A 23,124-nucleotide genomic window follows, 5' to 3' on the forward strand; every position below is an offset into this window, starting at 1 on the left:
TGACCAACTGGCTACAAATTTGGGGCTTCTCTGACCCTCCCCCTGGTTCCATAGTTCAGTGGAATGACTCATAGAACTGGAAAAATGCTATACTTACGATTATAGTTTTATTATAAAAGCTATAAATCACTAGTCAAATGAAGAGACATGTAGGGTGAGACAAATTTAGCAAAAGCTAAATGAAACAAATGAATGTAACTTTGTTTTGACGTAGCAGTATAACCTCATAGAGAATAATTGACTTACAAGATAACCTCACAGAATAATTTTTCACAGAAAAATTAATTAACTTTAAAACAGAAATTTGATATTAATTTAAGGACAAAAAGAATTGCAAAAAAAATCGTACTACTGTTTTCAGTTATATTGTTAGTAACAATATTTATAATGTTATTCTGAAAATATTACATTATAGGATAAAGCAAATAAGGGATTATGTTAATGTCATTAGGATTTTCAACATAAAAGTTTCAGATACATAGCAAAGAAGTAATAAAAACTTTGAAATATTTAATTTGAATTAAAAATAATGAACTCAATGTATTTTCTCTAAAAGAAAAACATGTTTTCTAGCTCTATTGAAAAGACCCCGATTTTGGTCTCTAAATACTATTTTCCTCTAAAATAGGGCATTGGAGAAATGGCTGATTCCAGTCCAGGTAAATAAATGTAATAAGATTAAACCTCAGTTGTCATACCAGAAACCAAAGAAATTATTAAAGACAATGACTCAGGAGCTAACATGAAGACTCTCCTGCTGGCCATAGGTGAAGTGATAATAGATTGAAACACATCAAAATATCTTAATCCATGAATTCATAACGATGCTTTAAAAATAATATTGGTCACCTTTAGAGGATATTAGGAAACCAGCTCGTTATTTTGAAAAAAATGGCAGAGAGAAAAATCTAGCATCTATGCTGCCTTTCCTATGTGAACTATTACTTAGGATAAACAAGAGAGGGAAGTTTCTCTTTACCAGAAGTAAATGATGACCGGAAGTTTCTCTTTATAGAAGTATTTCAGATAATGCACAAGGAGTTATATTAGAATATTATCACTTTGCAGCTGCTCATGAATCAGTGATCGCATTAGCTGCTAACATCACAGAAACATAGCCAGATACCTATGTATGTGTATCCTGCTAGAAAGACGCAACACCATCTGTGAAATAATGTGAAAAATCAAATTTCATTTTGATTAAGCCCCTAGAACCGAGTTTCTCAACCTCAGCACTATCAACATTTCGGACTAGAAAATTCCTTCTGTGGGGCTCTGTCCTGTGCATTGTAGAATGTTTCGCAGTATTCCTGGTCTCTACTTGTTAGGTGCCAGTAATGCACCCTCCCTCAAACCCCAGTTGTGACAACCCAAAAGGTCTCCATACATTGCCAGCAAAAATGCCTTCATTTCAGAACCATTGTTCTAAAATTGCCAGTTTACAGGAAACACAGTGAATTTAGCAAGACTGCACGACGTAAGTTCAGTAGACTAAAATCAGTTGTGACTCCACATATTAGCAATGAATAATTAGAAATTGAAATAAAGCAATACTGTATAAAATAGCATCAAAAATATGAAATACTTAGAGATATATTTACAAGACCTGTACACTGAAAACTGCATATTTTTCCTGACAGAAGTTCAAATAAGACTTAAGTAAATGGAGAGTTTGTGTTTGTGAATCAAAGATTCAGAATTTGTTTAAATGTCAGTTCTCTCCCAAATTTATAGATTCAATAAAATTCCCAGCATGGTTTTCAGTTTTTAGAAAATGGCAAGCTCATTCTAAGATGCAATGGACTTAGAAAAACTAAAAAGAGCAATTTGGATGACACACTATCTAATTTTAAGGCTTATTCTAAAGCTACAGTAATAAAGACATCATTATATTGCTTTAAAATAGACATATGGATCAGTAGAACAGAAGAGGGAATCCAGAAATAGATTCACATATATACAATCGTGTTTTGGCAAAGATACCGAGGCAACTCAATGGAGACAGAATAATCTAACAAATAGTGCTGGAAGAATTGAATAGCCATATGCAAAAAATGAACCACAACCCTTATCTAATACCATATACAGATGGGTCATAAACTTAGATATAAGAATTAAAGCTATAAAACTTTTTGAAGAAAACATAAGAGAAAATCCTAGTGACTTTCGTTTGGGCAAAATAGAATAAATAGAACACAAAAGGAATCAGAAGTTGTACTTCATCAAAATTTAAAACTTGTTCTTCAGCAGATGCTGTTAAGAAAAGGCAGGCCGCTTACTGGGAGAATATACTTGCAAAACATACACCTGACAAAGGACTTGTGTTTAGACAAAGGCTATTACTTTAGGCTAAATCTAGCCTAAGGTCTGTTTATGTAAAGTCCCCTGCAAGCTAAGAATAATGTTGGCATTTTTAAAGGGTTAAAACAAAAGAATATGTGACAGACTGTATATAGCTCTCAAAACCTAAAATATTTACTTACTGGCCCTGTATAGAAAGAGTTCGCTTAACGCTGATGGATGTTATAAAAAGAACTCTTACAGCTATCAATACAGACAACCAAATCCAAAACATGGACAAAAGATTTAAGTATGCTGTTCGCTAAAGAAAGTATATAGATAGTAAGGAAGCACATAAAAAGATTCCCAATCTTATTAGTCAGTGGGAAGTGTGAATTAAAAACCTAATGAGCTATCACCACAGATCCACTAGAATAACTAAAATTTTAAGACTGAGCATACCACAGTGCTGGAGAGGATGTCGAGCAACTAGAACTCGCATTCGTTACTGGTAGAGATTTAAAGGGTATAACCACTTTGGAAAACCAATTGAGAGATTCTTAAATGTTAAACATATACCTGCCATGAAATCAAGCCAGTCCTCTCTCCTAGTATTTACCCAAGAGATGAGATCATAGGTGCATGAAAGACTGGCAAATGGATTGTAGCAGCTTTCTTTGTAATAGATACAAACTGGTAACAAATGTCCCATAACAGTTAAATTTGTAAACAAATTACAGTACAGGCAACCCCCATATAACACAGCACTTCTATAACATGGTTTGAGAATTGGGGAAACCCTTGTACAACATGGCATTGTAGAACATAGTTTCACTCTAACACGGTTTGAACATTAGCGAAATCCCTGAACAACACGGAACGTAATAAGAGCTTTTAAGAACAAAAATTATCTCATTTGAAATCAAGGAAATCCCCGAATAACATGGAATGTAATAAAAGCTTTTAAGAGCAAAAGATATCTCATTTGAAATGTTTCATTTGAGCATGCATGTCATTATCAGATTTGACTGCAGAATTTTAAAATTTATTAGAATTTTAAATCCATTTTGTTCGTGGAGTGTTAAGTTCAGAGGTTGAAGTTTGTGGAGTGTTAAGTTCAGAGGTTGAAGATATCTTGTCAAAAAGAAAACACTCTCGGTTAATGGTGCTTAGTAGTGATGACGAAGAAAACATTATTTAATACATATTCATATGTTATACTTTTGGTGAAAATTGCTTTAATAAAGACATTTCTCTTAATTATAAAAATATAATAGTATTTGTTTTTAATTTTTGGAACTAACCCCCTTTTTTGTACTAGTTCTTTGTTTTGTATAACACGGATTTCCATAACAGGGCATTTTTTAGAAACCTAATAACCGTGTTATGTGGGCATTGCCTGTATATCCAGAATGATTATTACTCAGTCATTAAAAGGAATGAATTACTGTGCACACAACATGATGGATCTCAATTATGCTGAGTAAAAGAAGCCAGACCAAAAAACTATTTTCATTTATATGAAATTGTACAAAATGCAGAATGCCTAGTGACAGAAATAAATCAGTGGTTTCCTGGGGAGGGCATAATGGGGTGAAGTACACAGGGATACAAAGCTGTTCAAGGTGAGAGAGGTTTCATTTTCATGGTGGTGATGGTTTCACTGGTGTATATATTTGTCAGTCTCTTTAAATATAGGCAGTTTACTCATCAGTTACTTCAAAGCTGAAAATTTTTTAATAAAAAAAACTTAGGTTTTTGTCATTTGTTTCATTGAAGTCCTTTACATTTTCAAGTATGAAATTTTAAACATACCAGGGTGCCAAAAAAATGTATAAATATTTAAAGAGATGTTATCTATGTATTACTTTTTGAAGTTGAATTGAGTTACAGTAGCAATGTGTAGTATGACGTTTGCTCAAAAGATGGCATTAATCAAATGAATGCTAGCGTCACCATGTGACAGGCAGGACAGTCAAAGAAAATGGCGGAAGCACGGTTTTCATTGGAGGGACACAAGACCATCTTGAAGTGGTATTTGAAATTCGAGAACATTGTGGAAGTACGACAATGGAGGCGTTGAGTATGCAACAGAACCTCCCACACACCTAACAATTGCACATATTCATGGTAAGTTTGAGACACATGGTACTGTGTGAAGAAATTGAAATGACATGTGCAGCGATAGATGTGGACACTTTGGCCAACGTTGTTCAAGCAGTAGTTTGCTTTAATCAGAAGCATCTGGATGCTAATGGTAACCACTTTGAGCATCTCTTGTAATAGCAGAAGTCAAACGTAACTTGTGTTCATCTTTTGTTATCGGTATACGCGTATATTGAGTGTCACAATTTTAATAGTTATTTCCTTTCTTAAAATGTTTATACATTTTTTGGGCACCCTCTGTATATAACAGTAGGAAGAGTAACATAACATCCATGTGTCCCCTATCCCTGTTTAGCAAATGTTATACTTTGCCATATTTGTTGCAGATTTTCAAAACCTTTCATGTGTTTGAAGTCCCCTTGTACCCTTCCCCATCCATTCTACTTTCCCAGATTCTACTGTTCTCTTAAGTGATTCGCTTTACACTTAACTTTTCAGAAACATACCTGTTGTATAAGAGTGAGCTTTTAGTAGTATCTTTTTGTGGAAAGAGTCCTTAGAGGATAGGTTTTAGGAAATAATAGACATAGGACTGCACCGATGAATGAAAGGAAAGATTAAATCAAAGTAGAATAGCAGCTTCATTAGTCTGAAGCCAGCTTCTTCAAACTTTGTGGCTTCCTGAAAAAACTTATACCTAGAATTGGAAAAAACAAGAATTTTGCTAGCAGATAAGCATCTCAGTAGGCAAGCCAAACACCTAGCCAAAGGTCAGGTTTCATATGCTAGGATTAGTTCACTTTGAGCAAAGCCAGAGCTTGGAAGATGGGAAAGTTCCTTCCCTCTCCCCTCCTTACCAAAAAAAAGGGGGAGGTGGGGGAGAAAGGCGCAGGAGAGCAGTAGTCATTCGAATATACAGAAGGGATCCAGCAAAAAAGAAATCAAAGCTACAGTACCCAAACGGGGATGAAGAAGCAGGGGTGGCTGGATGTGGAACTAGCTACCAGAGGAGAGCCTCTCAGTGTCCATTGCCTGGGCGGGTGAAGGAATTCTTCTGCTCATTGCCTGTCCTGTTGGTAAATATAATAGTTGAAGAGCCCGTGTTAAACTTTCTTCATTTGTTGAGCCTATGAACCTGGTTGTTCAGTACAGGAAATGGTGTTATAGAAGAGATTTCATGAAGAAATTGACACATTGTGCAGATGTATACGAGTATATGGAGCTTTAAGTTGAGTCATGCAATACACTATTTGATCCTGGTGCCTGAAGTTTTATTTTTGAATTAAGTTTTAATGAGAACTTAAGAAAATTGTGGGTCTGTGTCATGTTTACAGAAACATGAAATCGTGATGGCTTTGGACTAAGCATTCTCCCAGACTTTAACCCACTTTTCACATAGTGAGAGATACAAGATAGCCTTTGTTCACATGGATGTACAGGTGCAGACTGACAGGGTATTCTCTTCAGACCATTTCGTTAGTACTAGTAGTAGAAACATTCATGTTTTGAGTGGAGATGATGACTCTGGACAGTAGGAAGGTTTCTTGGGAGGTTTTGTTTTCAGTCTTTGAGTCACTTGTTTCTTACAAAGATGGCTACATTATACTGTCCATAGAAATAATCTGATTAGCTGCTTGTCCCTCTAGATTTTGTTACCTGGAAATAATACCCACTCATTTCTCAGCCTCTTCCCCCCACCATACACTCCTTTTTTTTTCAATTTATGTCTATTCTTGTTTTTAATTTAGTATTATTTCTATTATAAGATTCAGGAGTACAAAACAGTGTAATAGTTAGACATTTACACCTCTCACAGTGATAACCTCCCTCCCCCAATCTACCACCCCTCCGACATCACCCATAGCCACCAGTTCCACTGAACCCATTCCCTGCGCTGCATTCCACATCCCATGAATATATATATACATATACATGTATATATGTATGTGTATATATACATGTATATGTATATATATACACACACGCACACACGTGTGTGTGTGTATATGTATAAAACCACAGTCGATACCCATCACTATTCAGCTTCAGGTGGACACCACAGCAGTCAGGCACCTACATCATCCCTGAAGTGGTCTCCCTAATAAGGCAAGTGTCCATCAGATACCCTACAAACTCTTTACAACATTATTGATTATATTCCCCAAACTGTCCTGCGTAGTATCCCTGTGGCAATTTTGTGGTTACCGATTGTGCTTTCTAATCCCCTCACCCTCTCCCCCATCACCAAGACGTGGAAACAACCGAAATGCCCACCGGTAGACGACTGGATTAAGAAACTGGGGTTCATTTATACAATGGAGTATTAACTCGGCCATAAAGAAGAATGAAATCTTACCATTTACAACGATATGGATGGACCTAGAGAACATTATGCTAAATGAAATAAGTCAGACGGACAAAGACAAATACCACATACACTCTTGACAGGTTTTTCCATACTAATATTACTTGGTACAGTCCAACCCCTGACTTTATTTTGCCTTTCCTCAGAAACATTTTGCTCCATTCTGTTTTCCTTTTCCATATGTTAATCTGAAAACTATTAAATGCTTTTTGTTTATAATTGTTGTACCATCCCTATTGTAAGGTTCTTTTATTTATTTTTTGCACTGTGTACTTGATAAATTTGTCACTGATTGACCGTAGTCACTAACCACACATTTTAAAGAGTCAGGAATGAGAGTGAAAGAATACAGTAAAGGAGATGTACAGTAGTTTACTTTCTCTTTTACTTGTTTTTTCTTCTTCTCATGTTTGCTGTCTTTTATCCATAGATGTTGTTGCCCTTCTTCTTGCTGTTCTACTTCATTTGAAACAAGGAGAAATCATTTCTTTTTTTTTTTTCTTCTACTCATCCCTTTGAATACGTGGCAGGTGGCACTAAGGGACCATTACTACCACTTCTGGTTTTGTCCTTTACCCTGATCATGAACACCAGTTCACAAAAGATTGACACATTTCAGGAGGGACTGTCATCCATGAGGGAATTTAGGGATAGCTAACCACCCTCAAGTTTGGTACTTCTTCCCAAGTCATTGGAAACCAAATAGGGAAACAGGGTTCCAGACCTACCAAATATCCCCAGCGAAAGGCAAAATGTTATGAGCCTGTTTGGTAATATATATCGAGGTGCTTAGAGCGCTGCCTAGCATGAAGCCAGTATTTCCTTAAAAAGTATAGATTTACATTATGATTAATACAAGTTACAAGATTTGGAAATTACTAATTTATTTACTTGTCCTAATACTGCCCTGTTTCCCTGAAAATAAGATGTAGCCAGACAATCAGCTCTAATGAGTCTTTTGGAGCAAAAATTAATATAAGACCCGGTATTAGTATTATATATCATATTTATATTATATTATATTATATTATATTATATTATATTATATTATATTATATTATATTATATTATATTATATCAGGTCTTATATTAAAATAAAACCTGGTCTTATATTAATCTTTGCTCCAAAAGACGCATTAGAGCTGATTGTCTCCGGCTAGGTCTTATTTTCGGGGTAACAGGGTAAGTTTAGAAATTCTGTGCTTTCATCTATTGTTCTCTTCTCTGCCTACCTGCTTAGCTCTCTCCCATGAAAAAACAAACCAAAAAAAGCTGACTTTCAGAGGAGACATTTTAAAATATATATTTTTTTGGGAGGGGGAATCATTTAACAAGTAAATAGTATTGTCATTACTTCATTGTTTATCATTAGATTGATTGAAAAAGAATTTGTAATCTTGTATATTAAAAATCAGTGAGCACCACTTATTTCTAAATTTCAAATTTGACATTAAAATTTCAAGTTGACATTATAAGGCAGAATGAATACTTTTCATAATTATAAAATATGTGTTCTATGTGATATATGCTAAAACTTATAGGTAACATTTCGATTTGAAATCATTTAAATTGAAATGAAATTTGGTGCTTGTATTTGTAGTAAAGGAAAATTGAGGAAAAAATGTTTTAATTAACAATTAATGTTTTAGTAAAAGTTCATGCTACCTAGAACTTAGTTTAAGTTCCTTTCCTATAGACTACGTTTTCATTTTGTTTGACTCATATATTTAATAAGTTGTTAAATAGAATTACTGTTAAATAATTTCATGTGCAACATGCTACATAAGAAATTCTGTGAACAATTCTGATTTTTACCACTAGAGGGCACTCTCAGAGAAGCTTTTCCTTGTTTAATGTCATTTCTGGACACCCGTCGTGACAAATTGAACTTTCTCAAAAAGAACTTCAGAGAAAAGATAATACGAATTTCTTTCAGAACACATACCTACAGTCTAATCTCTTCGGAGATGTTGGGGGTGTATTTTATAAATTTGCTCTTTTCTCCCCTTATGTCTTACGTAGACGAAATGTTTCTACTATCTATTAACTGTTAAAGGCTACTGTGTTTCCCCAAAAATAAGACCTACCCCAAAAATAAGCTCCAGTTAAGATCGTCAGCCAGACGGACGCATTTAGTACGTTATGACGACGTTACAGAAGAAGATGACATGACTGTATTTGAATAAATGTAAATTGTTGTACATGAAAAACTAAGGCATCCCCTGAAAATACGCCCTAATGAATCTTTTGGAGCAAAAATTAATATAAGACCTAGTCTTATTTTCGGGGAAACATGGTAGACTCTAAGCAAAAATGTAAATAAGGTCTTTTTCACTAGCCTGACTTGACAACATTATCTTATGTAATTGTATACTCCCCGTTCTTTCCACTTGTCACCACCACCACCATCACCACCCCCAAAAAAGAAAACTCAACAAGAATTATGGTGGGGGAGGGAATAGATGCTATGTGAAGACGAATGTCACAAAAACATATATATAGAAAGGATATTTTCTCTGGTAAAGATTTTATTAGACATATGCCACTGAACAGAAGGAAATTTTTTAATGACATTTTGACCTCATAAGTGCAGAGCCCCCAGACATTCAACTCAAGGTTATTTCTTTCCCATAATGTTCTAACACTTCATTTAGCAAGGTCCAGAGGAATAGGAAACAGGAATAGAAGACTAGGAGTGTTTAGCGTCTATCTAACTACCCCTCATTTTACATTTGCCTGAGTATGATGGGCCCTAGAGAGCACACTAGGGTGACTGGGAGCCTAACAGCTTGTTTCTCTCGGGGTGTGGGGACTGAGGAATGCATTTGAGGTTACAAGAGTACTCAGTGATTAATGTAAAGACTTGCTTGTATTTTCAGTTCAGTCCAATATATATCCTTTTACTTTTCATAACATTTGTCTTGGTTTAGTTTCTTTGCTGTCAAACTTATGTGCATAAAAATCACCCACGGTCCTTGTTAATAATACAAATGTCCCTGCCTCAGCCCCAGAGAACTTAATCGAATAGGTCTGCTTTGGGGCTGCGTCATCGGTACTGTTTTAACAAGCTTCACCACTACCACCCCGGGTATTTTTTTGGTGTAGACCAAAGTTTGAGATTTAATGGAAAGAGCAAGCTAGACTTGTTTTCTTTATCAGGAAGCTGCTCATCTGCTATCTCCACAACCTTAGCAAGTTTTTTAATATCTCTGAAACACAACCAAAAAAAGAAGATCATACATTTATTTTAGATCATAATCAGGATTAGAGTAATTAACATACAAGATAGTGGTTATCACAAAGCTTGGTCCACAGAAGGCATTCCATGTTTCCTTCCTCATTGCACTTGAAATTTCTGCCATCTGGCTCTTGCCCACCTGGACACTGTGATCTTTTACGCCCTTACCTCTCCTCCATACGTTCGATTTCTTGCATAAATAAGTGGGTCTGTGAGGCTTCCATGCCTTAACGTTTGTAATCACCTATCCTGGGAATGCCTTCTGCTGCTTCCTCTTTACTAATTTCTTACTTGTCCTTTAAGACCATTCATTTGTCATAGCTTCGGGGACCCCTCTGGCTTTCCTGTGTTCCCTCCCTCCACCACACACATACTCTTGTTTGCTTTCCTCTGTCCAGTCGTCTTCCACTGACAGGCATCATGCTACAATGAAAAGAGCATGAATTCTGTGAGCAGGCATGGAGGTGAATCCTGACGGCCTCTAACTAAATGTGTGAATTTGGACAAGTTGCCCTGATTCCTCTTAGTCTTTTTTTTTTTTTTTTTGTAATATACAAAATGGGGACATTACTGTGCAGTGTTGTGAGAAATAAGGGAATAATGTGTGTGAAGCACCTAGCACATAAGCTTTCAATAAATAGTAGCTGTTTCTTTTATGATGATTTCATGTATCTTTCCCCCTTATTCATTTTTCTGTGTTCAGTGCATAATAAAAACTGACATTTAATAGGTTCTCTGTAATTATTGGGTGAAGGCGTGAAAGTGTCCATTAATAAATGATAACTACATGAAAGACATTTGGAAAACTATCAAACACTATTTAAAGGTTCTTACATTTGACTGCAGAATTTTCTGATACGAGGCCTACATACTGTGCATTTCAAATTTTATTACAGTAAAATTATATATTGCTAAATTAAACTGTTTCAGAAAAAGGTAATTAAGTTTAAATTTTAAAGCTTTTATGAGTTAGAGTAATACTGTATTATTAATGTGCTGATATATTTTAACGTTTAAGTTCAAAATTAACCTTTACAATAAAGCAGACATGATTTGAGATACAGTTTTCAAATGATTGGCTTATCACAATCAAAATTAATTTATTTGATATATAATATAGTGTGTTAATAAAACAGCTCTCTGATTTAACAGTATTTTCAAAATATTTCTTTTTCTTGTAATAGCAACATTTCATTGAGTTGGATGAAAGCAGACAGAGATTATTGCAGAAATGCAAGGAACTCATGAAGAGAGCTAGGCAAGTGTGTAACCTGACTGCAGAGCAGAACATTCCTCAAGAGTACCAGACAGTAAGTATAAGAAGCATATAATGCTATGAGTTAACATTTTTAACATTATTTTTAAGCTTAAAATGTGTTAGGCATTGTAATGGGCCATGAAAAACATGATTTGCTATAAAAAATACAGCACATCATTTCCCCCATTTTTTAACTGAGTATGTATGTAATTTTGCTTAACACATTTTCTCTACTCAGACTTGGGCAGCAGTCAGTCTTATTGCTTAGTACTAAATTTACTAAAACCTGGTATCACCTTACAAAATTATTAGTACCATAACATTCATTTTTCCAGTGATTTTTTCCCCCCTCAAGCTACCTTTAAGGGGTAGCAGTAATAGGTATATAAGAAACAGTAAATAGAGGTGGTATTTATAAATACAAAGGCAAAATGAAAATGTTTTCCTGGATATTAGGGTTTTTATTTAGGGTTCAATGGGAGCTAAATGTTTAGGGCTGAAACTTGTTGGTAAGGAAAGGAGAAAAGAGCCTTTTCCTCTTTCCATTATTTTATTTGATGATACATCATTAATTAGTAAAATGAGGAGATGCCACCTTTTAGTCCAAGTTCCATCATTTATATAGCCCTGTAACCCCTAAGTTTTATCTGACAAGTAGGGCTAATACCTTGGCTATTCTCTCAGAATAATGTCACAATGAGAAAATGAATTTTAAAATATCTGGTATTTGTATGGTTTTTTTTTTTTCTTAATTTCAAATGTTATCTATTTCAATAGATAATGAAATGTCTACTAAGGATATAACTAGAACTGGAAAAAACTTAATTTGGATTATAATTTTCAAATCCTCAAATATTTCACTGTATGGTGTCAGACACAGATACCACAGAGAATCAATCTGTTTGGGTACATAGTAGGAATTTAGTAGAGATTTTAAAGACAAATTGAGTAGTTACTGTTTCTAAAAATATACTAGAACTTCCCCAAAATACACTGCGTTGTCACAAAGTAAGTAAATATTAATACAATGTCTGTGCTAATTTTTTCTTTCCTAAAGTAGCATGATTCTATCCTTGTTATACTGTTTTTGAAAGGAACAAAATTAGAAGATAATTTATACATTAAAAATTGCATGCGCGTGTGTGTGTATATCGGGCATTGAACAAGACAGATATACTTCCTTCTCTACAGAAATTTATATTCTAGTCTGGACCATGGGGCAGACAAAAAAGAAACAAATAGGTAATGTCGGATAGCAAGCAGGAGGTGCTAAGAAGAAAAATAAAACAAGGTAAGAGGATAGCGTGTCAAGGAAGTCTCCTTTGAGAAGATGACTATTTCTTTTGGGTCCTGAATGAAGAGAAGAAATCAGTCAAGTGAAGATTTGAGGGGAAAGTATCCCAGCCAGAGAAAACAGCTCATACAAAGCCCCTGGGGCAGAAGTATCTTCGGCATGTCTCAGAGAAGAAGGAATCTCAATAGGGCTAAAAAATTATAATTCAAGCAGAAAGGAAGGCAGAAGTCAAATCATGTGGGATCCTGTAGACCACAGAAGGAGTTTGGGTTTTTGAGATAGAATCTACTGGAGGATTTTAAACCGAAGAGTGATGTACCTGACGTCAGTTTATAAAAGAGCACTCCTGCTTGCTATATGGAGAATAAAGTAGGGATACAAGACTGGAAGCACAGACACGATTTAGAAGATGATTGCTTTGGACCAGACAAGAGATTATAATGGCATGGATTAGGGAGGAAGCACTGGAGAGAGATTTTATAGATTTGAGGTATCATTTCAAGAACAGAGCCAGCAGGACATGCTAATGGATTTGAGGTAAAAGATAAGAGAGGGAACCCCTAAATTTTGCCATGTACTGAAATGAAGATGATTGAAGAGGAGAAATAGGTTTGCTGAAATTGGTAGGGAATATTTCTGTTTCACCATCTTAAATTTAAGATGCCTATTAGAGTCAAGTGAAAATACTAAATAAGTCTTGGGCACATGAATTCAAAGCTCAGTGGACAAGTCAGATTCGGCAAAATGTATTTAACAAATATCTGAAGGCCTATTGAAAGTTGAACTGCTTTCTTAAAAGTTTAAAAACTAAAGATATTAATGTAACATCAGAATCTTTTTCAGGGTTTCAAGATTCATTTTGTACCTTGTAGTGTGTGCACTTTGCAGGTTGTGCTGGCAAAACAGTGTACTACTTGCTTCCCCTTGTAGGAAAGTATCTGTTCTAATTTGTTTCTACGGCACGGACTCAGAAGATAATGCTATGGTGCAATTCTACAGTCAAAGTAATTGGAGTCTTAGGATGCTTTTGTAGTTCTTCATAAATACAGTATAAAGTTCTAACTTCTTGCTCTCTTTCAATGCCCCACATATTCTGGACCCATTCTACCAATTCAGCAAGTACCCACCATTCCAAATGGACACAACTCCTCACCCCCCATGGTATGCTTGTTCTTTTTTCCAAGCTCCTATCTCCCCTCTGCCTTGCTTTTCCTTAGCCATTTGCTTTAAGGCCCAGAGACGAATTCTAGGCGTCTGAATTATCTTAACTCTCTTGTAGCTTCTGTAGCATGAACTCATATTTCCTTCTCTATAAATTCCATAGCCTGTATGAGATGTACTGCTTATTTTAATACTCAACATCAATACACTGCCTTACGGTATTATCCAGTGTTAAGTACATATATTTTTTCCTTTTAATTACAAACTTTTTGAAAGCAAAAAACCCTGTTTATAATTTCTTTGATTCCTGTGTGTTAGCATGCTGTTGAACACATAGTAGTAGATACTTAGCAGAATATTTTTTTAACTAATTGAACTATTTTCACTGTACTGTCTAATGATGGACAATTTTCTTTTCTTTAGGCTTTCCAAGATCTTCCAAACACATTGGATGAAATTGATGCTTTATTAACTGAAGAAAGATCAAGAGCTTCTTGCTTCACAGGACTGAATCCTACAGTATGCTTCTTTCCCTATTGCCTATTATATCCACCGCCACCCTCCCCATACACACACACACACACACGCACGCATGCACACACAGTTCCCTCCAGTACTTGCCTCCCACTCTGTACTAGAGCTCTTGGTAATAATAAGCTAGACAGCAGGAACAATGTGCTTTAAATGCCAGATTCTGAATCTATTAGAATTTTAAATAGATTCTTCCTAAGGAACACAGTGTTCTGTGCCTTTTCTTTATAAAAAGAATAGTTGGGCTAACCTGAAATATTGCAATGTCTATTTTCTCAAGGATTAAAAAAAAAAAGGCATTTTCAATATGTTATAAAAACATACAAATAAGGGAACACATTGGCATTTTCATTTAACGTTTTAATTGATGCACATTTCCTTTAATTTTGCACATTTCCTGTAATTTTGTCCTTTAGTAGATTTATCTTAAAGAAATAATTTTTTCCTGGCAGGTTGTTGATGAATACACAAAAAGAGAAGAAGAAATAGTGCAATTAACTGAGGAACTAAAGATAAAGAAAGATGAACTGGATAAATATAGGGAAAACATTTCACAGGTAATGATTTAATCTTTGTCTTTTCTTCTTGTCACGGTCTTACCATTAATCATATGGGAATGTAGAATAATGTAAAATGAAATTATATGCTTCTAAGAAAAAAAATGCAACATACATTCTTATGACCAGGTTGATACTGATATTTAAATTTGTTTTATGTAAACTTTTGTATCAGAATGTAATAACACTTCTTTTCAATTGTATTTTTATATTGCCTTTATTTGCAGGTAAAAGAGAGGTGGCTTAATCCTTTAAAAGAGCTGGTAGGAAAAATTAATGAAAAATTCAGCAGTTTTTTCAGTTCTATGCAGTGTGCGGGTGAAGTTGACCTCCATATAGAAAATGAGGTAAAATTCATTTGAAATATTTCCTGGCAAGTAATTGTAATTATATGTAAATTATTTACTCTAGTTATATCTGAAAATTTTTCTTAACTGAACAATTTTTCAAAGGAAGAAAAAGACTATCGGATTCCATCAGGGTCAGTTTTTTGGAGGTTTTTTTTTGTTTCTGTTTTTGGTGATTAATACCTTACTAACTCTTTTTATATCCAGTCTAAGTAATGGTTATTTAGCTGTAATGAATAAATACATTGCATTGCTTTCTGCTATCCAAGTTAGAAGAGTCATACATTGGCAAACATAACTGAAATACAGTATGATATCAGTGGTTTCCTTTTGATCAAGAATTGAACAGCTCACAAGAATGAAAATATTTGAAAAATTGCTGCTGATTTCTTGAGCTATGTTTATGAATTAAAATTGTGGGTAAAAGAAAATTACCATTAAGAAATGTATAAAGAGATGAACTGGGATTTGCTTCACAAATAATTGGGAAAGAGTAGAGTTATAGATGAAACAAGAATGGTCATGTATCAATCATAGTAGAGACCACTTGATAATACATTGAGCTTATTTTAGTGTTCTAATTTTGTGTATTTTGAAAATTTCCCCCTTTTAAAGGAGGGAGAAAGGAAGGAAGGAAATTCCTTGCCTTCACAGCTCAACATTTTGTATATTAGCTTGTATGCAATTTTGCATGTATATTACATACATAAATATAAAGCAAAGTAGAGCTTTTTTTCTTTCCTTAGGAACTTTGCCCCATGACTCCATCTGCTCAGTATGAGATACAAGGATAGCAAACATCATTTCACTTTTAAGTTCTAGTAAGATAGTAGACTCTGTCACAGTAATTGTTATCTACCCAGTCTTTGGGCTTGTTAAAATTAAGGGACACATGTCCCTTACGAGTACTGTGGTAACAATAATATACTTGTAGTATTTTATAATACATATTTTTTCTGTGCCAGGCACTATGTGAAGTACTTTTAAGTTTGTTATCTTGTTTAATCCTCAGACATTCTATAAAGCAGGTACTTCTATCAACCCTAGTTTACAAATAAAAAAACTGAAACTTACAGAAACTTTACTCAAGGTCACACAGCTACCAAGTGGCAAAGCAAAAGAGCAAACCCCAGACCGGATCCCAGAGCCTAAGCTCTTAAATACTGCCCCTTCAGTGTGGCAGTTTTTATGGGATTGTTTTTATCGTTTGATCATTTTTATGGGATGAAATTTTGATAATTGAGAGCTTTGTCAAGCTCAGAGTAACTGCAGTATCTTTATCAAATAGCTTGACCAAATGAGGCATAAATATGATCAAGTAAGCATAGGGAAGCCTGTGGAACTTGAGCTGTCATAGAAATCCCATTCTTTAATCTAGGTCCTGTTGCATGGTGGTGCTGTAACTATCATGTGCTGTTTCTTCTTGATAGCTTTTCTGTGTTTTAAATGATAACTCATTACCATAGCAATGATTCTTAGCCTTTTCAGTTCAATTGTTTTACCTAGCTATTGGCCCTGGATAATGGACATTCTTATCTTCTCAGCCTTCCCCTTGAATTGCTTCTATTCTAGACTCCTCAGTCATAGTTCTAGAACTGTCTTCTTTAGCCAGAGCTTTCAGTAAGATGAAGGAAGCTAGAATTGGGCAGAAAGAGTAAAGAATAAGTGGCAGAGCCAAAGCCGAAGCGCTAGCTATCAAAGCTGCTATAGTTAAGAAATAGCATAGTTAATAAATTTATTATGAAAGATATATAATGTATAAATTTAAAAAGTAAACCGTGGGAATCAAAACTTAAAATTTATTATTATTTATTTGTTTTCTTTTTGTTTTTGGAGGGCAAACAGATTGAAGGTGGTATTTCTAAAATTTGATAGCCTATCAGGATTCTTAGGTTTATGGTTAAGTTATTTGTGTTTTTATATAAGTTCTTACTGTTAGTCTTATACCTCTGCTGTCCATATGGTAGCCACTAGTTACATATGACTATTGAGCACTTGAAACATGTAAAATGTGCTGAAAATATACAATACACACCAAAGTTTTGAAGACTTAGTATGAAGAAAAGGATGTAAAAATATATTTAAAATATCTTACTGATTACATGTTAAATCTATTTTGGGTATATTTGATAAAATGTACTAAAATTAATTTCACATTTCTTTTTACTTTAATGGCTACTAACAAATTTTAAATTGCCTGTGTGGCTTGCATTATATTTGTCTTGGTTGGTGCTGTCTTAGCTCTCGAAACTCTAGTCATTAAATAGTTAACCTTTAATTATTAAGTTATGCTTCTCATTTTGGGGGTAAATCCAAACCTGATAGATATAGAAATGACATTGATAAGAGCAGTAAATAAGCCTTACAACAGCCTCAGTTTGGGCAAAATTTACAGAAAACTGAGTGTACTTACTCATTACAACAAATATTTAGTAAGCACTTCTTATGTGACAGGCTTTTGCTAAGTATCATGTATATATTTGATTTAATACAAATATTTTTTTAAAAGTATGCAAATAGTCTGCTTATTTTTTCTTACCCAGCTGAAGCAGCAGGGAAGACCTGTTAGGGCCCTCTGCGGTGGTGACATCCAGTTGCCTTTCTAGTAGAAAATGGCATGATACTCCATTGTGTTCTAATTACTTGCACCTATAGCTTTAAAACCTAGCAATTGAAACCTAGCTGGAATAGGTGGTGCCTCTCCATGACAGGGTTCTTAACTCAGTAATTTCTAAAAACCTTTGGGAAGCCTACTAAAGTTGAAATGAATGTTATGAGTTAAGGAAAAAGGTAACTCTTATTCTGAATATTTTTCTTATCCTCATAGATCCTTGGAGACCCCCTAAAGCTTGTAGATAGCAACTGTTTCTTTAATATTTTTTTGGTTTTCTTTAAACTATCACTAAATTTTAAGTTCTACGCTTATAATTGGTTTATTCAGTCTGTTTTCAAATAACAATATGAAATTACCAGAGAAAACCCATCTTTCATCAGCTTTTTAAATGTCTTACAGGAAGACTATGATAAATATGGAATTCAAATTAGAGTCAAATTTCGCAGTAGTACTCTGCTGCATGAATTAACTCCTCATCATCAAAGTGGAGGTGAAAGAAGTGTTTCTACCATGTTATACTTGATGGCACTTCAAGAGCTTAATAGATGTCCATTCAGAGTAGTTGATGAAATCAATCAGGTATAGTGATTATTCTTTTCCTTGAGTTTTATTTTGTATCTTGTCATAGATTAAATATAATCGTTATTATTGTCATTGTTTAGGGAATGGACCCGATCAATGAACGGAGAGTGTTTGAAATGGTTGTAAATACTGCTTGTAAAGAAAACACTTCTCAGTATTTCTTTATTACACCAAAGGTAGGTAATAAGTAACCTAAAAGTGCTCATGTACTCAGAAGTCCCCTGTGGCTTAATCATGTAGCAGATTTGGGCCCAATATGTACATTTAAGCAGGAACACTCCCAGAAAAGGAACTAAAAAGATTACAGTATTATTTGTATTACTAAAGGGGACAAGTTCCAGTGACATACTTAATCAGAAACCTCATTATCTGAAAAGGAAATGTAGGAGGCGTAGCATTATGTTCTAGAACAGAGATTTCTTCCCTGCTTTTGGCACTTACTCCTCCTCTAGAGAAGAACCCCTTTTAGCATTAAAAGATGACAGGGAAATTCAAACCCTAACACTCGCCCTCCTAATTTCCCCAGAAAGGCCTGTATTGTCATACTCTGCCCCTCTTTAGTCACCACTGCCACTGCTCTGGCACAGAGGAAATCATGAGTGTCCCAACATCTATTCACAGATTAACTATCATAAAAACAGAAGTACATTTACAGAAATGTTCCATAAGCTAGAACCATTGCAACAGGAAATTTTCTTTAGTTGCATCTTATACTGCGGATAAATTATAAAACTCATGTACAAAGATGTGTTTATTGATGTCTTCTTTTCCTTTTTTAACTAAGTATTCATGGAAAATTTCCTTGGAGAGCCCAAGCTAAATTCAAATTTTTGTTGAATAGTGTACTCTTCCAGCAGATACTCTATAGAATAACCAGATCTGGTAATACCCTATTGTTTACCAAATACACTGGCCTATAAACCACACCTCCTTTTTACGCACTTTTCAGGCTACCAGTCTGTCACAGCACCTGACCATAAAAGTTGCTTGATAATTGTTTGTGGAAAAATGAGTGAAAGTATCTATCGGGAAAATTCTGGAGGACACACTTCTGCACCTTACCTGAGAAGTTGTCTGATCCAATTAGGCCTGTCAATATAGAGGGTTCCCTAAGCATGTTGATTATGCCTTGGCCAGGCGTCAGGTGTGCTAATTCAGGTAAGGCTCACAATCTGGCAGGTTATATGCTGAGTTATTTGAGAGCTTCATAAGAGTTTCACTAATACTACAAGTAATGTATTTCTACACATCTAAGGTGGGAAAATTGTGCTTCTTACTGTACACAGCATTATATGACAGTTTGTTTTAACATTTACAGCTCCTACAAAATCTCCCTTATTCTGAAAAGATGACAGTATTATTTGTCTACAATGGTCCTCATATGTTGGAACCAAACAAATGGAATTTAAAGGCTTTCCAAAGACGGCGGCGCCGTATTACGTTCACTCAACCTTCTCAATAAAAATAAAAGGAGAGAACTTGGGAATTTTTCTGTTAAATTCTATTTATCAGTATGGCTCCACTGAATAAAAGTTAGGAGATTCGTTAACTAAAAGAGCAGTTCTTTTGGAAATTTACTGTTAAATACAAATGGGTTGATGGAGACCATAATAACTTCTTTCTGTGGAATATTCTGGTAGTAAACATTAAGTCTTTGTCAGTCTTTGTTGACTTGAGTCCTTCGTACTCTAACCACAAGTGATTGGGTTCCCTTTTTAAAAAGTATTTACTATTTGAAATCAGAGGTATGGTGGGAGGGGTTAGTTATCATCACAGGAAGTTTAGTCGACATGGTAACCCTGAGCTTTAACTGCAGAATAACTTTTAATTATTGCTGGAGTCTAAAGATGACTCTAGAGCTTGTCATAGTTTTCTCCCAGTGTTATATTTAATTTTTAAAAATTGATATAGAAGTGTCTAGTCTAATGTACAGTATTAATTTATGACAGATCTGTTCATTTCTTCCTATTTTAAAGATGACCCTTATCTCCACTAGGAAATGGAATTTTATGGGCCTTTAAAAAAAGTTTTATGAAACTTGGGACTATACTTGTATTGGTATCTCAAAGGAAAGAAAGTACTGGGATTCAAAAATGGTAGTGGGACTTCTTTGAAATGCCACAAGGTGGCCACTAGATGATGCAAGATGCAACCAAAAGATTGACAAAATAAAATGAAGTGACAAGCGTTTTAAACAACCCTGCAAAGTGTGTGGGTTCTTTTTTCTTTTTTTTTAATTTAAAGTCAATTGTATTTTACATCTTAAATTTCTAAAAACAGTTTTATAATTATTTTTAGTAAGATTTTTCTTAAGATTTCATATACTGGTTTCTACAGTTTATATTTAAAATTTCTTGGAGTTATATAAAGAGTGAGGGAAAGCATTGATTTGTTTAAAACCTAATGTTTCTAGAACTTAAGCTTACGGGTCCTTCCTTACAGTGTTGATCCTACCCCATTATCTTATAAAATCTGTTTAAACTGTTTCTTTCAGCATGAAAGAATGAGATAAGAAAATCATTTGTTTATCTCTGAGTTATACCAATTAACAGTGCCAAATAAATTCTATTCTTTTAAAAAAATAATTCTTGTAAGAAAATGGATAGTCCAAGGACGTATCTTTGAACAGTGGATTGGATTTGTGTCAGTAATGACAAAATTATATTTTTGACTTGGTAGCCTGAATAAATTGAAAAATTGCATTCAGTTTGGGTTTTGTATATTCTTAAATAGCCACTGGAATTTATATTCTTATTATGGCAAAAAATAATGAACCGTAAGTTTGTGTCCTCTCACTTGGACATTTCTCTTTAAAAAGGTATTTTCTCTTCATAAAAATTCTAAAAGAACCTTCTCTAAACTAAGTCTAATGCATGTACTATGAAAATATTTTTAACATTTTTACTAGTATGAACAAGTAAACATTGAAAAACTTGGTAACATGGTAGTAAATGGATGTTGTTTCCAAATGTTTGTTAATACTTTGTTTTCCACCAAAATACTTCACTAATATGTGCTTGGTGTAGTTTATTGTCTAAGTTAGTGCCAGTCATCTTATTTCTGCAAAATTAATATCAATGTGAAAAAGAAGCTTGAAGATTAGGTGTGTTTGAAAATAAATCGTCAGTTACATTTCAGTTTTCAAGGTGTGATCAAAACATATGGTGAATGTTTAAATTTAAAAAAAAATTACAGTAAAAGACACATTGCCATTAATCCCCATCAAAATACTCCCCCTCGCCTTGAACACACTTATCCCATTGTTCTTGCCACTTTCTGAAGCAGTTCTGGAAGTCCTCTTTCGTGAGTGTCTTTAGTTGTGCTGTCATGGCTGCCTTGATGTCCTGAATCATTTTGACGTTGGGGAAGAGCCAGAAGTTGCCCAGTGCCAGATCCAGTGAGTAATATGGATGAGGACACATCGTAATGTTTTTATTTCACAGGAACTGCCGTATACCAGAAGTGATGTGTGACATGGAGTGTTGTCATGATGGAGGATGATTGACGGCACACTTTAAAACACCTCTCAACCGAAGCTCACACCCGACTGGCTGCACTGAACAAGTTGAAACTTGTCACACACTGTTAACTAAGGTTCGACATGCTGCTTCCCATGTTGAAGATCCCTGCCTTCCCGTTGGATGGCACTCGGCAGCAGCATTCACTGTATATTTTGATCAGAATGGAAAGGCTCCGTGTCACACATCACTTCTGGTACGGCAATTTCTGTCAAATAAAACCTTTATGGTGTGTCCTCATACACCTTATTCACCGGATCTGGCTCTTCCCCAAAGTCAAAATGACCATGAAAAGTAAACATTTTGAATCTATTCAGTACATTGAGGCAGCCACGACAGCACAACTAAAGACGCTCACGAAAGAGGACTTCCAGAGCTGCTTCAGAAAGTGGCAAGAACTATGTCTTCAAAGGAAGGGGATGTATTTTGAGAGGGCAATGGCAATGTGTCTTTTACTGTAATAATTTTTTTTATTTAAACATTCACCACATTGTTTGATCACATCTTGTACATATGCCAACAATTACTCCATATCTTGTTTGTTAGCATTTATATTTCTCTACTGGACAAAGTTAATATTTGGTTTTGATTTGGATTTTAAGCTGTGAAGGATAAATTATGTATCATTTTAACATATTAATAAAAGAATAAGTCTAGCACATTATAGACTCAGCCACTTAAAACTTCATGTATTTTCTGCAAAAGTTGGTTTTTAATGAAATTCACGTTATAAAAACTTTAGAAGTGATTTGATGAATAAAATATCTAAAACCTTAAGGTGACAAGTATTTTTAATGAAAAAAATCTTCATTGATTTGACTAAGGACTGTTGAAAGGTCTTTAGTATTCAAAGTAAAAGGAAAGATTTCTTGCTGCTTTCTGCTTGTCTTTTGAACATATGCTTATTTTCTTTGGAATATGAATCTGTAGTGTGTGAAAAATGTAATTTTGTCCTATTGTATGTGTCTGTGTGTGTGTGACTGAAAAAACTCTTTGTGGGAAATACTACTTTGTTGGTAATAAATGCGTATTTTCATATTTGTTCAGTGTATGTCATTTTAAATCAGAACTGGTTTTACATTTTGAATCTTTTTAAGAGTCATTTTGGTTTTCAGATTTACTGAAAAACAAGTCTGTTAAGTGCCTGCCATTTACAGAACAGTGTTTGGCAGTCTGTCCATGTTCAGAAGGTTAGAAAATTTAGTCCTTGTCTGCCTGCAAGGGAATTACAGTCTAATAGCAACAATAAACACATGGAAAAAAATATTTAAAC

The 23,124-nt window shown here is 34.6% G+C and overlaps 1 protein-coding gene across 6 annotated transcripts in view; it reads left to right on the plus strand.

Annotated features, from left to right (window-relative positions):
• SMC5 (structural maintenance of chromosomes 5) overlaps positions 1 to 19,882 on the plus strand; it is a 68,287-nt gene extending 48,405 nt beyond the window's left edge. For 3 of the 6 annotated variants that reach the window (XM_019730604.2, XM_019730613.2, XM_074330549.1), the window contains exons 18-25: positions 11,174 to 11,299; positions 13,658 to 13,702; positions 14,126 to 14,221; positions 14,686 to 14,790; positions 15,018 to 15,137; positions 18,151 to 18,330; positions 18,414 to 18,509; positions 19,652 to 19,882. In XM_019730604.2, the coding sequence (XP_019586163.1) occupies positions 11,174 to 11,299; positions 13,658 to 13,702; positions 14,126 to 14,221; positions 14,686 to 14,790; positions 15,018 to 15,137; positions 18,151 to 18,330; positions 18,414 to 18,509; positions 19,652 to 19,795 (912 nt within the window). In that variant the 3' untranslated portion in view covers positions 19,796 to 19,882. Of the gene's footprint in view, positions 1 to 11,173; positions 11,300 to 13,657; positions 13,703 to 14,125; positions 14,222 to 14,685; positions 14,791 to 15,017; positions 15,138 to 18,150; positions 18,331 to 18,413; positions 18,510 to 19,282; positions 19,459 to 19,651 lie in introns of those variants that run through there. The other 3 variants (XM_074330548.1, XM_019730624.2, XM_019730619.2) reach the window with 3 other exon arrangements.
• Positions 19,883 to 23,124: the final 3,242 nt, after the last annotated feature.

This window comes from Rhinolophus sinicus, linkage group LG04 (assembly GCF_036562045.2).
Source record: "Rhinolophus sinicus isolate RSC01 linkage group LG04, ASM3656204v1, whole genome shotgun sequence".
NCBI lineage: Eukaryota > Metazoa > Chordata > Mammalia > Chiroptera > Rhinolophidae > Rhinolophus > Rhinolophus sinicus.